At 40.5% G+C, this 17,305-nt stretch overlaps 1 protein-coding gene across 1 annotated transcript; it reads left to right on the top strand.

The window, feature by feature from the left end:
• The first annotated feature begins 420 nt into the window (after positions 1 to 420).
• On the top strand, positions 421 to 2,851 carry LOC121405401 (dynein heavy chain 5, axonemal-like). Its single transcript, XM_041596079.1, has 3 exons — positions 421 to 1,225; positions 1,297 to 1,861; positions 1,916 to 2,851. The coding sequence occupies exons 1-3, from the start codon at positions 483 to 485 to the stop codon at positions 2,813 to 2,815; spliced, it is 2,208 nt and encodes a 735-aa protein (XP_041452013.1). The 5' UTR covers positions 421 to 482; the 3' UTR covers positions 2,816 to 2,851.
• Positions 2,852 to 17,305: the final 14,454 nt, after the last annotated feature.

Raw genomic sequence — 17,305 nt, 5'->3', positions numbered from 1 at the left:
ATGGTCATTCTCCACCATACTGCGTTTTTAGTTTTATCGTAACTTTAGAATTGTGCCTGCCACAGATTTTTGTCCTTTATGGGGTCGGAAGGGGCGGGGCGAAATCTCGTGATATCTCATGAGCCTGCAAGAAAAATTTGGTCGCTCTAGCTTTTATAGTCTCTGAGATCTAGGCGCTCATCAAGACGGAGAGACGGACATGGCTATATCGACTCGCCTATTGATGCTGAACAAGAATATATATACTTTATGGGGTCGGAAACGTTTCCTTCTCTGCGTTACACACATCCACTTTTACCACAAATCTAATATACCCCTTAACTCTATTTTGAGTACGGGTATACAAATCGGTCAAACCGATTGTAATATTAATATAATTATTTTCAAATGAACATCAGGTGTTTTCTTCTTCTTAGCGTATTATTGAGTCTTACGTAGAAAAACGCCAGGGTACAACATATGGACCACCGAATCAACGGTCCATGACAGTTTTTATCGATGATATAAACATGCCAGTTATAAACGAGTGGGGAGATCAAATCACAAATGAAATAGTGAGGCAAATGATCGAGCAACATGGTTTTTATTCTTTGGAAAGACCAGGTGATTTTTCTACTATCATGGATATACAGTTCCTGTCAGCCATGATTCATCCAGGGGGCGGACGAAATGATATTCCGAATCGCTTAAAACGTCATCTATGTATTTTCAACTGCACATTACCGAGCAATAATTCCATGGACCAGATTTTTAAAAGCATAAGTGCTGGCTACTTTTGTTTGGAACGATTTGATGATGAGGTTGTGCAAATAATACCTTTCCTAGTACCGTTGACTCGAATATTTTGGCAAAATATTAAGACAAAAATGTTACCAACGCCATCCAACTTTCATTACGTTTTTAACTTGCGTGATCTATCACGTATTTGGGAAGGCATTCTTAAAGTAAAACGAGAAGAATGCCGAACAAGAGTTCAGGTACTTAAGCTATGGTGCCACGAGTGTACTCGAGTTATTTCTGATCGATTTACGGCGGAAAAGGACAAAACTTGGTTTTTGGCGAGAATGCGAATTGATGCCGAATCTTATTTAGGAGAAATTTTTGAAGATTATCCAGATGAACCAACCTTTTGGGTGGATTTCCTACGAGATGCACCAGAAGCGCAAGAAGATGACGACGAAGAAATGTCTTTTGAGCCGCCAAAAATATATGAGGAAATACCAAGGTGCGTAATTTATTATTGAAAACTTATTATTACGTACTTATTATTTCCTTATTTACAAAAAAATTTCCTAGTTTTGATTTCGTAAGAGCGAAAGTTATGGTTTTTATGTCTCAGTTTAATGAATATATACGCGGATATCATATGGATCTGGTTTTTTTTATGGATGCTCTCAAGCACTTAATAATAGTATCGCGTATAATAAGCAATCCTAGGGGGAATGCCTTGCTTGTGGGAGTTGGTGGTTCTGGTAAACAGAGCTTAACGCGTCTTGCTTCTTTTATTGCTGGCTATAAATTCTTTCAAATAACTTTAACGCGTTCATATAATAATGGTAATTTAACAGACGACCTTAAATTTTTATATCGAACTGCTGGACTGGAAGGAAGTGGCATGACATTCATATTTACAGACAATGAAATTAAAGAAGAATCCTTTCTAGAATTTATCAATAACATATTAAGCTCTGGGGAAATCGCTAACCTGTTTGCAAAAGACGAAATGGATGAAATCTATAGCGAGCTCATTCCTGTTATGAAAAAACTCCATCCACGTCGACCCGCAACACAAGATAATCTTTACGATTTTTTCATATCACGTGCCCGATATAATCTCCATATAGCACTATGTTTTTCGCCGGTAAGTCTGCCAATTGTAAACAAATTATCTGTTAACTGGAAAGTGGTATTTTAGGTTGGAGAAAAATTCCGTATGCGTTCTTTAAAGTTTCCTGGCCTTATTTCTGGGTGCGTAATAGACTGGTTTCAAAAATGGCCGGAAGATGCGCGTATAGCTGTATCCCGACACTATCTGGCAGAGTTTCCGCTCGTTTGCAGTGACAAGGTGAAGAATCAAGTAATAGATATAATGAGCTGGATTCACGAAACTGTACAAGAAGCTTGTGTATGTTATTACGATCGATTTAGGCGAGTTACTTTTGTAACTCCAAAATCATTGATATCGTTTTTGGAAAGCTATAAATTATTATACAAAGATAAGCAGAATCATATTGTTATAATGTCTGAGCGCATGAGTTCGGGCTTAGACAAACTTGATGAGGCAGGGGCTTCAGTTGCTATACTTAAAAAGGATTTAATCGAAATGAATAAAGTTATCGCTATTGCTAGTGATGAAGCTGAAGAAGTTCTGGCAACCGTTGAAAAATCAAAGGCAGGTGCTGAGATAGTCAAAGTAGAGGTAGCAGAAAAGAAAGGTAAAGCTGAAGTTCTTGTTAAGAATATATCGGCGGTAAAACAAGTTGCTGAAGCAAAGTTGGAAAAGGCTCTTCCTGCTTTAGAAGAAGCTGAAGCGGCTTTGAAAACAATCAAAGCGGCAGACATAGCCACTGTTCGAAAACTTGGAAAGCCGCCGTACCTAATAACTCTGATTATGGATTGCGTATGTATACTATTTAGACGTAAGATCAAACCCATTCGTCCAGATACAGAGAAAACTTTTATTCAAAGTTCCTGGGACGAGTCATTAAAAGTTATGTCCGATACAAGCTTTCTTCGAAAAATAGTGGAGTACCCAACGGATTTGATAAATGCTGAAATGGTCGATATGATGGTTCCATATTTTCAGTACCCGTAAGTAGTAAACCTATTCCCTAATCACTTGCAACTATCACTTTATTTAGGTTATCGATATAGGTTATTCTCAAAACGTATGCACTATATAATTAAAAAGTTATAAATTTTTAATTCTTTACAAAAAATACTTATTTAATATTTTTTACTTGATTTATTTATTGTATTCATTTGAGGGCGTATTCATTTCCAGACCTAATTAAAAATCTTTGATCAGAGCTCTGCAGACCGAAAAGTTGTTTTGAACTTTTAGATTTGTTTATTAAAGTTTTGTTAAAGTTATGTTAAGTTTAACATGTTTACTTTATTTGATATATGGTTTGTGTATTTAATTAACGAGAAGCTTAATAGAAGATCGATTTTTGTTTGGGTGATGAGCTTTAGGAAAGTGAAGCTTTATATTAATATATTTGAGAACGTGTTGTTTGTGTGACGGATATATTTATATGTAATTATATTTTTATGGTTGTTCAGAGTGAAGACGGCGCTGGCAAAGCAACCGCTCTGTGGGCATTCCAGCCACACATCGCTGTTAGCGTTCCAGCTATACAAGCGGTCGCCCTCGCTCTCGCCCTCGTACTTAAGAGCATTATTCCCCCCGGCGACGCGCTCTCGCGCGCATACTCACCATGCTTGCGCTCCCGCCCACGCTAACGCTCCCACTCTCGCTGCCGACAGCCCTCGACAGCTAGAGCGGCACCGATCTATAATACTTCGCTTTTCTACCCCAAGCAAAAACGGCCGGCTTTTGCACGCGACTACCTATTTAGCTAAGTGACTAAAACTACGAAAAAATCTGTACATATTGAAGAACTTGGACCGCTGCATCTGTAGTGAACAGTTTTGCAGGGATGTAGAATGTAAAATGTAGTTATGAATTTACATAGGAATGTTGGGAGTTGTGGGAAATGTCGTTAAGAGTAGAGCTTGCAAGTACGCAAAGCAACATAAGACTAGAAGAGAAAGAGGAATGTCAAAAAAAAATTTACGTCTCTCTCTCCCCGCTCTGATATCGCGGCAGAAGGCTGACCCTCATTCTTTTCTTTTCAAACCACTCAAAGGTGCAAACGTACAATCGTGCAGCCTCCAGGAACAGTTTCCGCAACGTTTTGTTCAAACAACGTATAATCCGAATAATTTCGAACCATCAGTGGTCATTTTCTCGATTAAACGGCAAAAGAACCCAAGTGAGTTAAATTAAAATCAGTGCCCATACATATTTTGATGGTGAGTGTCCATTTAGTGCAAAAACTAGGCAGCTTAAACCCATGTGCAAATTTTCCTAACATAGGCAATCGCTTTCTCGAGGTTGTATTAGGCCCAGAGAAAAAGCGAACCATAATCTCCGACGCGAGTGTCTCCGATCTTGGCGTGCAAAGGAATAGCAGAGAGGAAACAAATACACCGGCAAAACGACAGGTCAATAAACCGAGGCGACAGCGGCCAAACATATTTTCGTAGCATTGGCAATAACGCTGGGCAACAGGTCTCACTCCGAGCTTTCCTGCACCAAGCCAAAGATCGAGGCAACCATACTACTGGAAGGACGGAGGATTTGCAAAACCATACTAACAGCCGGCAGAGGGTGCGGCAGAAGTCTAAGGCGAAAACGGCGAGGTCTCCAATATCCACAGAAGTTGAAAGAGCCCCACCTACGCGATTGGAATATTGGGCAAACTTAGAGAGTTCTGTAGTTTTCGTAGATGAGAAAAAAAATGATATTCCAAAGTCGATTGGACAAGGGCAGCAGATTTAGTTGACTTTTGTTTTCTCTTTTGGTTTGTCTGTTTAAACAGACCGAATTAACGTAACGTAAAAACATAAAAACAGAAGGAAGCGAGAGAAGGAAAAAATTAAATGGAAAAGGTTTCAAACGCGCAAGTTGGTTAAACATTTCTGAAATTGATTGGTGCCTCATATAAATAACCCATATTTTTTGAATTAGTGCAAAAACGGAAGAAATACCAAACCTCCTCCTCGCAACGACGAAGGCCTTCGGCGGACATGAACTGGGAGTTAATAATATGCAATTCAGCATTGAATGTAAGTTACATATGCCCTATATTTACCTTGTTTATTTATATGTAGTGCCACCAAAAGATTAGAAAGAAAAGTAAAGCGTGAAAAAGAGAAAAGAAACGAAAACATGAAAGACATCGAGATTAAGCATATTCTATCATAATGCTTATCAGTCATGCGACTATCATTTAAGCAATTCCCTTTCTCTTCGCATATTCGACGCGAGACCATTTAGTTAGTACATACCTACATACATATATGCGCAAGAGCTAAGAAATTCGTTTTGTTTTGCTTTTTGCTCTTCTATCAGTAACTGTAATGTAGTTTACAATGTCGTGCATATAAATAGCATTTAGTATTAACGTTCAATGGAAAAGCTTGAAAAAAAAATTATGTTGAAGTAAATAACAATTAAGAATGGAGTGAAACGTGTGATCGGTTTTCCTAGATGGGTATAAGAGGGTAATTAAAGTGTTGTAACCGCTTTGGGATCTTTCTATAATCGTTGCCAGCGGAAGATCATAGTGGGTATAGAGGCAAGAGCGTTACCATAACACCTAGGTAATTGCAAGCGGTATGGTCCGAGTCACTGTGTAATTCTTTCTTCGCCACTTTTATTTATTGTCGTGCTGCTTGTAAAGTCAGATGGGCTTTACGGGACTCTTGATAATATGTGCTGTAGGTGTGTTGAGTGGAGGTGTCAAGAACCCCCCCAGGCTGATACGCTAGCTGATGCCAGAGAGCCCCCCCGAACACTCCACCCAGCAATCAAGCCACCTACATTCGCTCCGCTGATCGGGTGCAACTCCGTTTTGTCAATTGTGTTGCCAAGTCACCAGGTATCCGGGGATAAACAAACCGCGTTGTGTCGAGTCAGAGGGACCCTTTTACATGAGAAGTGCAATTGGGGGGTGATCTTTTTTGAGAAAGGAAGATCACGCGAACCAGCAATACATTTTCCTAAGATCTCTACGGAGGGAAATAGAATTCCAATCGTTCTGTATCAGGCAAACGAGAGTCTGGTCCTTACATATTTTTGCGCCCAACGTGGGGCTGATTTTGTGAGAACAGATCAGTTTCATTTCTTTAACAAGGTCCTACTATCAATTCTATAACTATATTTCTTTCTTTGAAATTCTATTTTTTCTCTAATCTTCAATGTAATAGCTGAATCTTTCGCTATCCTTTGGAATTAGTGACTTTTGGTAGAAGTCCGAAATCACTACCGGGGACTACGACGTTGGTTAAGTTTAACTTGAAGAGTCTTTCTTACTGTACGAGAGCGATTGATACAAAATAACAACAGCATGGAAGGAATTTCGAATCGAGGCGTTTAGCCACGATATCGACCGCTGTGATGTTGTTGTGGAGTAAAAAAGTCTATCAAATACCAACCCGTCAATTTTTCTTGGCAGCTTAATTCAAAATAAAATTTTTGTGTAGTGAAGAGTCCAATGACCACATTGCTGATGACGAGGCCTATGGAGGAATTATTCCTTAGGAAGAATACCATTTGGAATCCTACATGACAAGCGACTGTTAGGCAAGGATAAATAGACTCCCTTTCAATTTCTTTTTATGTTAAGTTTGTTTAATTGGCGCTGTGTGACTGAAGTTGTCGCTTAGTATAATACCTAGCCACGGTAAATACGCTAAGCCCTTTCATCAGCGAAGTAGTTGAAGCCATTGATCCCTTTTTTCTTTTTATAGTACAAGTGGAGCTCAAACCCCTCACTAGGTTACCCCTATGAACCCGAAGGAAACCATCTAAAATTAAAAAAAAAAAATAATAATTTCTAATAACGCAACTTTAAGTACTGATTTAAGAAAATGTTTGTCGCACGTAGCAAAGAAGATTTGCGCGAAAACGCAGGAGTTAATGTTCCAGAACAATGAAGAATTTGTTTCTTTGAGATGCTCGCTAACGAAAACCCAGTGTAATCATCAATTTCATGAGAAATGTCTGAGCGTATTCATAGAAACGAATAAGGAATGTCCCGTATGTAAACAATTGTGCCGTCCGAGAGATTTCATTACGATGACTGGTGATATTGGAGGTCAACGTCCACAACCAGCAGGTGTTGTAGCTACCAAGGGGGCTACTCCGAAAGCTCATTATTCCCGTAGTCAACATACAAAGAGAAAAGAAGTGGTAGGGCTACCAACCGACAGCAATGCTCCAGTCTTGAATACCACAGTTACTCATAGCCCAGCTAGAACAAGTAATGTAAATTCTTCACGAAAATGTCGGGGTGCAAGGAAGCAGACACAGGCAAGACCAGGCTTGGTAAACTCTTCTATGAGTTCCAATAGAACTCCGACCCAGAGCAATTTGGATTATGAGCAGATACTAGGTATGATGGAAAATTTAATAGATAGGAAGTTCGCTACCTTACAGGTGCAACCCAATGTATCCGGAAACGGACAATTAGCGGATGAGAGGAATCAAAGTTCAATAGGAAGTTCACAATCTCCATTAGGTAGAGTCCAGTCTTCTACACGATCCCAATCGAATACAGGAGGAGGTCTGCTACCCGAGAAATCGGCTCGAATTGTCCAAAGCTGGAATGTGAAGTTTGATGGGTCAGAAAAAGGTCCCACAGTTCAAGAATTTCTATACCGACTCCGAGCACTGACCGCAGATAGCTTGAGCAATGACTTCAGTTGTTTATGTAAGAATTTGCACATTGTATTATGTGGTAAAGTCAGAGATTGGTATTGGCGCTATCGGAAAGATGTAGGTAGTGTAGAATGGGAAGAGTTTTGTGAAGCACTCAAGAGTCAATACCATGATCACAAGGATGATGACATAATTATGGAAGAAGTGCGGGCGAGAAAACAAAAGGAAGGCGAAACTTGTGATGCCTTTTACGACGACTTAGTGACTCTTGTGTCTCGACTGACTATTCCTCTGGATGAGTATAGATTAATACAGCAAGTTAAGAGAAATTTAGTGCCAGATTTGCGACAGGCACTATTGTATGTAACTGTATCATCGGTAGCGCATCTGAGGCAATTAGTGCACATGAGAGAGAATCTTTCAAAAGAGCGGGGTTTTCGAGGAAACAACGTTCAGAAACCATACAAGCGGACGATAGCAGGCGTAGAGGAAGCTGCATCGGAAACGGGAGATGACGCAACGGAAGACGAAGTCCATGCCATTAATTTTTCGTCAAAGAAGTTCACCTGTTGGAATTGCGATCAAGAAGGTCATGGGTGGGACTTGTGCTTGCAGCCCCGAAGCATTTTTTGCTATGGTTGTGGAGCTAAAATCGTCTATAAACCACAATGTTCGGTCTGCTTGAAAAAGTCGGAAAACTTCCGAAAGGGGCCACCCGCCGACAACAGTCGGGTGGCCCCAAAGTAAATGTTACCCAGACAAGTTCTCTGGCAACGCAGCCAGAGCGACAATTGTTACAGAACAATAAGTCGGAAAATACCCAGATTTACGAAAATCTCAAAAATAATAAGACCACACCGGTTTTAAGTCCATTTCGAACGTACCACGAGCGGTATGAAAACTATCTAAGAGTACGAGATACTATTTTTAATAATACAGTAGCGTCGTTACAGTGCAAGGCGAAAAGATCGACTTTACGAATGCGGAATTTTTGGAAAAATATACGTAATACGAGAAAACTGCTAGTAGCTTCCGTGGTGAATGATCAGGTAGATGGTAGATTTTATGCCTCAATTAAGTTTGAACAATTCTCCGAAATGGGGTTACTAGACACCGGAGCAAATATTAGTTGTTTAGGAGCAAGTTTAGCTAATCAAAATTGGACTGAACATAAGAAATTCAAAAAAGTATCTTCCGGAGTTAAGACAGCAGATGGCAAAAGTCATGAGGTCATAGGTTCCGTGAGAATGAATGTGGAGTACAATGGAGAAAAGCATCAAATTCTCTTTTTCATTATTCCTTCGTTAGACAAGCGAGTTATCCTTGGCATAGATTTTTGGAAGGTATTTCATTTAGCACCAGGATTAATAAACAGTCTCGACGGCACCCCGGACAGAGAAATCAGTGAAGAACCAGATGAGAGAAAGTATCCGTTGACGGGAGAACAGAAGAAACGGTTAGAAGTAGTGATGGATTTGTTTCCGAATTTTGCACGTCAAGGATTAGGAAGGACGCCTTGGATCAAACATGAGATAGATATTGGAATAGCAAGGGCTGTGAAACAACGTTTTTATCCAGTTTCGCCAGCCGTGGAAAAGCTTATGTTTAAAGAAATTGATAGAATGTTGGACTTAGGAGTAATAGAGACGTCAACCAGTGCTTGGAGCTCACCGATGCGATTAGTGATAAAACCGGGTAAGGTACGTTTATGCCTAGATGCCAGGAAAATAAATGAAGTAACTAAAAAGGATGCCTATCCATTGGCCAGTATTGAGGGAATTTTTGCAAGATTACCGAAATCAAACATAATCACCAAAATTGATCTCAAGGATGCCTATTGGCAGATAGCACTTTCGGAAGAGCCTAAGGCCATTACAGCTTTTACAATACCAGGACGACCCCTCTATCAGTTTACTGTAATGCCGTTTGGACTTTGTAACGCCCCTCAGACTATGTGTCGCCTGATGGATGAATTGATTCCTCCAGAGCTGAAATATTGCGTGTTTGGTTACCTCGATGACTTGTGTGTTGTGTCAGAAGATTTTGATTCTCATTTATCCGTGTTAATCCAACTAGCTGATCGGTTTAGGAAAGCAAATTTGACGCTAAATATAGCTAAGACCAAGTTTTGTGTTACCGAAGTCCCATATCTTGGATTTGTAATAGGACATGGTGGTATCGCAACCGATCCCCGGAAAATTTCGTCTATTCGGAACTGGCCCGCTCCAAAGACAAGAAAGCAAGCCGGAGGGTTTTTAGGATTAGTAGGTTGGTATAGGAGATTCATAAAAAACTTCTCTGACGTAACCTTCCCCATTACAGAACTTTTTTCTACGAAGAAAAAGTTTGAATGGATGGCAGCTGCGCAAAGCGCGTTTGATAAGCTAAAACGGTTATTGACCACAGCGCCAATTTTAATTTATCCAGATTTTAAAAAGAAATTTTTTGTCCACTGTGATGCTAGTGACTATGGCATTGGAGCGGTACTCGTGCAGTTATCAGACGAGGGAGTAGAGAATCCTGTGGCATTTATGTCCAAAAAACTCAATAGTGCGCAACGCAACTATAGCGTTACAGAACGTGAGTGTCTTGCTGCTCTTGAGGCAATCGAACGATTCCGATGCTACTTAGAGTTGCAGGAGTTTGAAGTAGTCACTGACCACGCCAGCTTAGTATGGCTAATGCGACAGCCGAATCTGAAAGGTAGATTAGCTCGATGGGCTATGCGATTGCAAGGCTATAAATTCAGCGTGATTCATAGACGAGGTCAAGACAATGTCGTGCCAGACGCATTATCGCGCATTTATGCCGATATAGCTTCCCTTGAACAACTCGGTCCCGAGGTCGATTTAAATTCGTCGTGCTTCAAGGACAAAGATTATGAGAAGTTACGTCTAAAAGTTAAAGGAAACCAAGAAAGTTATCCTGACGTAAAGGTCATGGATAAATTTGTATATATCAGGACGGAACATGACGATGGTGTGGAATCTAGTAACCAGCATATCTGGAAACTATGGCTTCCAGTGGGATTGACTCAAGATGTTATTAAAAGATTTCATGATTCCATTGTTACTGCTCACGGAGGTATGGGTAAGACGCTTGAGTTAATTCGGAGAAATTTCTATTGGCCAGGAATGGTAGCTCAAGTTCGAGAATATATTAGGCAATGCGACGTTTGTAAAACTACAAAAGCGCCCAATGTCACGCTTAAACCTCCAATGGGTAAGCAAGCCAGATCAGAACGTCCTTTTCAAAGACTATACGTAGATATACTGGGTCCCTATCCTAGAAGTAAACGTGGTCACATTGGATTGTTGATTGTCCTAGATCACTTGTCTAAATTTCATTGGGTCTGTCCGTTGAAAAAGTTCACATCTGGGGTGATTTAAGAATATTTAGAGAACCATATATTTTGCATGTATGGCGTTCCAGAAGTTTTGGTAAGCGATAACGGATCTCAGTTTAAAGCAGGAGAATTTAATTCATGGTTGACTTCCTTAGGAGTCAAACATACATACACCGCCTTATACTCACCGCAATCCAATGCTTCTGAACGAGTTAATCGATCGTTGATAGCGGCTATTCGTGCATACCTACGAGAAGATCACCGAGAATGGGATGAGTTTATCCACCCTATAAGTTGTGCCCTACGCAACGCTCATCATCAAGAAATAGGTTGTTCACCCTATCATGCTCTGTATGGGTTTGATATGACGACACACGGTACACAGTTTGATTTACTGAGGAAATTGAATCTTCTAGGGGAATCAGAGAATGTGTTAGGTAGAGACGATCAATTAAAGCTACTACGGAAGTCAATCAAACAAAACATATCGGAAGCGTATGAAAAGAATGCGCAGCAGTATAACTTGAGAGCAAAAATCGTAAATTTTCGGGTAGGGCAGGAAGTATTTCGAAGAAATTTCAGCCAAAGCAATTTTCCACGAAATATTAATGCAAAACTAAATCGGCAATGGCTAAAATCTAGAGTGAGAGAAAAAGTTGGCAGCAGTCACTATATTTTAGAAGACCTACAGGGAAACCTACAAGGAACTTACCATGCGAAAGACATCCGGCAGTAACTGTCCTTTTTCAGGCTAATCCCATAGATCAAGGCTCTAGAATTCGCCTGATGGTGTAGTGAACAGTTTTGCAGGGATGTAGAATGTAAAATGTAGTTATGAATTTACATAGGAATGTTGGGAGTTGTGGGAAATGTCGTTAAGAGTAGAGCTTGCAAGTACGCAAAGCCACATAAGACTAGAAGAGAAAGAGGAATGTCAAAAAAAAATTTTTACGTCTCTCTCTCCCCGCTCTGATATCGCGGCAGAAGGCTGACCCTCATTCTTTTCTTTTCAAACCACTCAAAGGTGCAAACGTACAATCGTGCAGCCTCCAGGAATAGTTTCCGCAACGTTTTGTTCAAACAACGTATAATCCGAATAATTTCGAACCATCAGTGGTCATTTTCTCGATTAAACGGCAAAAGAACCCAAGTGAGTTAAATTAAAATCAGTGCCCATACATATTTTGATGGTGAGTGTCCATTTAGTGCAAAAACTAGGCAGCTTAAACCCATGTGCAAATTTTCCTAACATAGGCAATCGCTTTCTCGAGGTTGTATTAGGCCCAGAGAAAAAGCGAACCATAATCTCCGACGCGAGTGTCTCCGATCTTGGCGTGCAAAGGAATAGCAGAGAGGAAACAAATACACCGGCAAAACGACAGGTCAATAAACCGAGGCGACAGCGGCCAAACATATTTTCGTAGCATTGGCAATAACGCTGGGCAACAGGTCTCACTCCGAGCTTTCCTGCACCAAGCCAAAGATCGAGGCAACCATACTACTGGAAGGACGGAGGATTTGCAAAACCATACTAACAGCCGGCAGAGGGTGCGGCAGAAGTCTAAGGCGAAAACGGCGAGGTCTCCAATATCCACAGAAGTTGAAAGAGCCCCACCTACGCGATTGGAATATTGGGCAAACTTAGAGAGTTCTGTAGTTTTCGTAGATGAGAAAAAAAAAGGGTATTCCAAAGTCGGTTGGACAAGGGCAGCAGATTTAGTTGACTTTTGTTTTCTCTTTTGGTTTGTCTGTTTAAACAGACCGAATTAACGTAACGTAAAAACATAAAAACAGAAGGAAGCGAGAGAAGGAAAAAATTAAATGGAAAAGGTTTCAAACGCGCAAGTTGGTTAAACATTTCTGAAATTGATTGGTGCCTCATATAAATAACCCATATTTTTTTGAATTAGTGCAAAAACGGAAGAAATACCAAACCTCCTCCTCGCAACGACGAAGGCCTTCGGCGGACATGAACTGGGAGTTAATAATATGCAATTCAGCATTGAATGTAAGTTACATATGCCCTATATTTACCTTGTTTATTTATATGTAGTGCCACCAAAAGATTAGAAAGAAAAGTAAAGCGTGAAAAAGAGAAAAGAAACGAAAACATGAAAGACATCGAGATTAAGCATATTCTATCATAATGCTTATCAGTCATGCGACTATCATTTAAGCAATTCCCTTTCTCTTCGCATATTCGGCGCGAGACCATTTAGTTAGTACATACCTACATACATATATGCGCAAGAGCTAAGAAATTCGTTTTGTTTTGCTTTTTGCTCTTCTATCAGTAACTGTAATGTAGTTTACAATGTCGTGCATATAAATAGCATTTAGTATTAACGTTCAATGGAAAAGCTTGAAAAAAAAATTATGTTGAAGTAAATAACAATTAAGAATGGAGTGAAACGTGTGATCGGTTTTCCTAGATGGGTATAAGAGGGTAATTAAAGTGTTGTAACCGCTTTGGGATCTTTCTATAATCGTTGCCAGCGGAAGATCATAGGTAGGGTGGGTATAGAGGCAAGAGCGTTACCATAACACCTAGGTAATTGCAAGCGGTATGGTCCGAGTCACTGTGTAATTCTTTCTTCGCCCCTTTTATTTATTGTCGTGCTGCTTGTAAAGTCAGATGGGCTTTACGGGACTCTTGATAATATGTGCTGTAGGTGTGTTGAGTGGAGGTGTCAAGAACCCCCCCAGGCTGATACGCTAGCTGATGCCAGAGAGCCCCCCCCGAACACTCCACCCAGCAATCAAGCCACCTACATTCGCTCCGCTGATCGGGTGCAACTCCGTTTTGTCAATTGTGTTGCCAAGTCACCAGGTATCCGGGGATAAACAAACCGCGTTGTGTCGAGTCAGAGGGACCCTTTTACATGAGAAGTGCAATTGGGGGTGATCTTTTTTGAGAAAGGAAGATCACGCGAACCAGCAATACATTTGCCTAAGGTCTCTACGGAGGGAAATAGAATTCCAATCGTTCTGTATCAGGCAAACGAGAGTCTGGTCCTTACATAATTTTGGCCCCCACGTGGGGCTGATTTTGTGAGAACAGATCAGTTTCATTTCTTTTTTAAGGTTCCTACTATCAATTCTATAACTATATTTCTTTCTTTGAAATTCTATTTTTTCTCTAATCTTCAATGTAATAGCTGAATCTTTCGCTATCCTTTGGAATTAGTGACTTTTGGTAGAAGTCCGAAATCACTACCGGGGACTACGACGTTGGTTAAGTTTAACTTGAAGAGTCTTTCTTACTGTACGAGAGCGATTGATACAAAATAACAACAGCATGGAAGGAATTTCGAATCGAGGCGTTTAGCCACGATATCGACCGCTGTGATGTTGTTGTGGAGTAAAAAAGTCTATCAAATACCAACCCGTCAATTTTTCTTGGCAGCTTAATTCAAAATAAAATTTTTGTGTAGTGAAGAGTCCAATGACCACATTGCTGATGACGAGGCCTATAGTGGAATTATTCCTTAGGAAGAATACCATTTGGAATCCTACATGACAAGCGACTGTTAGGCAAGGATAAATAGACTCCCTTTCAATTTCTTTTTATGTTAAGTTTGTTTAATTGGCGCTGTGTGACTGAAGTTGTCGCTTAGTATAATACCTAGCCACGGTAAATACGCTAAGCCCTTTCATCAGCGAAGTAGTTGAAGCCATTGATCCCTTTTTTCTTTTTATAGTACAAGTGGAGCTCAAACCCCTCACTAGGTTACCCCTATGAACCCGAAGGAAACCATCTAAAATTAAAAAAAAAAAATAATAATTTCTAATAACGCAACTTTAAGTACTGATTTAAGAAAATGTTTGTCGCACGTAGCAAAGAAGATTTGCGCGAAAACGCAGGAGTTAATGTTCCAGAACAATGCAGAATTTGTTTCTTTGAGATGCTCGCTAACGAAAACCCAGTGTAATCATCAATTTCATGAGAAATGTCTGAGCGTATTAATAGAAACGAATAAGGAATGTCCCGTATGTAAACAATTGTGCCGTCCGAGAGATTTCATTACGATGACTGGTGATATTGGAGGTCAACGTCCACAACCAGCAGGTGTTGTAGCTACCAAGGGGGCTACTCCGAAAGCTCATTATTCCCGTAGTCAACATACAAAGAGAAAAGAAGTGGTAGGGCAACCAACCGACAGCAATGCTCCAGTCTTGAATACCACAGTTACTCATAGCCCAGCTAGAACAAGTAATGTAAATTCTTCACGAAAATGTCGGGGTGCAAGGAAGCAGACACAGGCAAGACCAGGCTTGGTAAACTCTTCTATGAGTTCCAATAGAACTCCGACCCAGAGCAATTTGGATTATGAGCAGATACTAGGTATGATGGAAAATTTAATAGATAGGAAGTTCGCTACCTTACAGGTGCAACCCAATGTATCCGGAAACGGACAATTAGCGGATGAGAGGAATCAAAGTTCAATAGGAAGTTCACAATCTCCATTAGGTAGAGTCCAGTCTTCTACACGATCCCAATCGAATACAGGAGGAGGTCTGCTACCCGAGAAATCGGCTCGAATTGTCCAAAGCTGGAATGTGAAGTTTGATGGGTCAGAAAAAGGTCCCACAGTTCAAGAATTTCTATACCGACTCCGAGCACTGACCGCAGATAGCTTGAGCAATGACTTCAGTTGTTTATGTAAGAATTTGCACATTGTATTATGTGGTAAAGTCAGAGATTGGTATTGGCGCTATCGGAAAGATGTAGGTAGTGTAGAATGGGAAGAGTTTTGTGAAGCACTCAAGAGTCAATACCATGATCACAAGGATGATGACATAATTATGGAAGAAGTGCGGGCGAGAAAACAAAAGGAAGGCGAAACTTGTGATGCCTTTTACGACGACTTAGTGACTCTTGTGTCTCGACTGACTATTCCTCTGGATGAGTATAGATTAATACAGCAAGTTAAGAGAAATTTAGTGCCAGATTTGCGACAGGCACTATTGTATGTAACTGTATCATCGGTAGCGCATCTGAGGCAATTAGTGCACATGAGAGAGAATCTTTCAAAAGAGCGGGGTTTTCGAGGAAACAACGTTCAGAAACCATACAAGCGGACGATAGCAGGCGTAGAGGAAGCTGCATCGGCAACGGGAGATGACGCAACGGAAGACGAAGTCCATGCCATTAATTTTTCGTCAAAGAAGTTCACCTGTTGGAATTGCGATCAAGAAGGTCATGGGTGGGACTTGTGCTTGCAGCCCCGAAGCATTTTTTGCTATGGTTGTGGAGCTAAAATCGTCTATAAACCACAATGTTCGGTCTGCTTGAAAAAGTCGGAAAACTTCCGAAAGGGGCCACCCGCCGACAACAGTCGGGTGGCCCCAAAGTAAATGTTACCCAGACAAGTTCTCTGGCAACGCAGCCAGAGCGACAATTGTTACAGAACAATAAGTCGGAAAATACCCAGATTTACGAAAATCTCAAAAATAATAAGACCACACCGGTTTTAAGTCCATTTCGAACGTACCACGAGCGGTATGAAAACTATCTAAGAGTACGAGATACTATTTTTAATAATACAGTAGCGTCGTTACAGTGCAAGGCGAAAAGATCGACTTTACGAATGCGGAATTTTTGGAAAAATATACGTAATACGAGAAAACTGCTAATAGCTTCCGTGGTGAATGATCAGGTAGATGGTAGATTTTATGCCTCAATTAAGTTTGAACAATTCTCCAAATGGGGTTACTAGACACCGGAGCAAATATTAGTTGTTTAGGAGCAAGTTTAGCTAATCAAAATTGGACTGAACATAAGAAATTCAAAAACGTATCTTCCGGAGTTAAGACAGCAGATGGCAAAAGTCATGAGGTCATAGGTTCCGTGCGAATGAATGTGGAGTACAATGGAGAAAAGCATCAAATTCTCTTTTTCATTATTCCTTCGTTAGACAAGCGAGTTATCCTTGGCATAGATTTTTGGAAGGTATTTCATTTAGCACCAGGATTAATAAACAGTCTCGACGGCACCCCGGACAGAGAAATCAGTGAAGAACCAGATGAGAGAAAGTATCCGTTGACGGGAGAACAGAAGAAACGGTTAGAAGTAGTGATGGATTTGTTTCCGAATTTTGCACGTCAAGGATTAGGAAGGACGCCTTGGATCAAACATGAGATAGATATTGGAATAGCAAGGGCTGTGAAACAACGTTTTTATCCAGTTTCGCCAGCCGTGGAAAAGCTTATGTTTAAAGAAATTGATAGAATGTTGGACTTAGGAGTAATAGAGACGTCAACCAGTGCTTGGAGCTCACCGATGCGATTAGTGATAAAACCGGGTAAGGTACGTTTATGCCTAGATGCCAGGAAAATAAATGAAGTAACTAAAAAGGATGCCTATCCATTGGCCAGTATTGAGGGAATTTTTGCAAGATTACCGAAATCAAACATAATCACCAAAATTGATCTCAAGGATGCCTATTGGCAGATAGCACTTTCGGAAGAGCCTAAGGCCATTACAGCTTTTACAATACCAGGACGAC

Source organism: Drosophila obscura, unplaced genomic scaffold, assembly GCF_018151105.1.
Source record: "Drosophila obscura isolate BZ-5 IFL unplaced genomic scaffold, ASM1815110v1 contig_95, whole genome shotgun sequence".
Lineage (NCBI taxonomy): Eukaryota > Metazoa > Arthropoda > Insecta > Diptera > Drosophilidae > Drosophila > Drosophila obscura.
This window is presented reverse-complemented; position numbering and strand designations above follow the sequence as displayed.

Bases quoted from the DNA above. Each gene is read 5' to 3' on its own strand.
- LOC121405401 (XM_041596079.1), top strand. From the start codon at position 483: ATGACAGTTTTTATCGATGATATAAACATGCCAGTTATAAACGAGTGG. The intron at 1,226-1,296 runs GTGCGTAATTTA...AAAATTTCCTAG, and splicing joins ATATATGAGGAAATACCAAG to TTTTGATTTCGTAAGAGCGA. The intron at 1,862-1,915 runs GTAAGTCTGCCA...GTGGTATTTTAG, and splicing joins TAGCACTATGTTTTTCGCCG to GTTGGAGAAAAATTCCGTAT.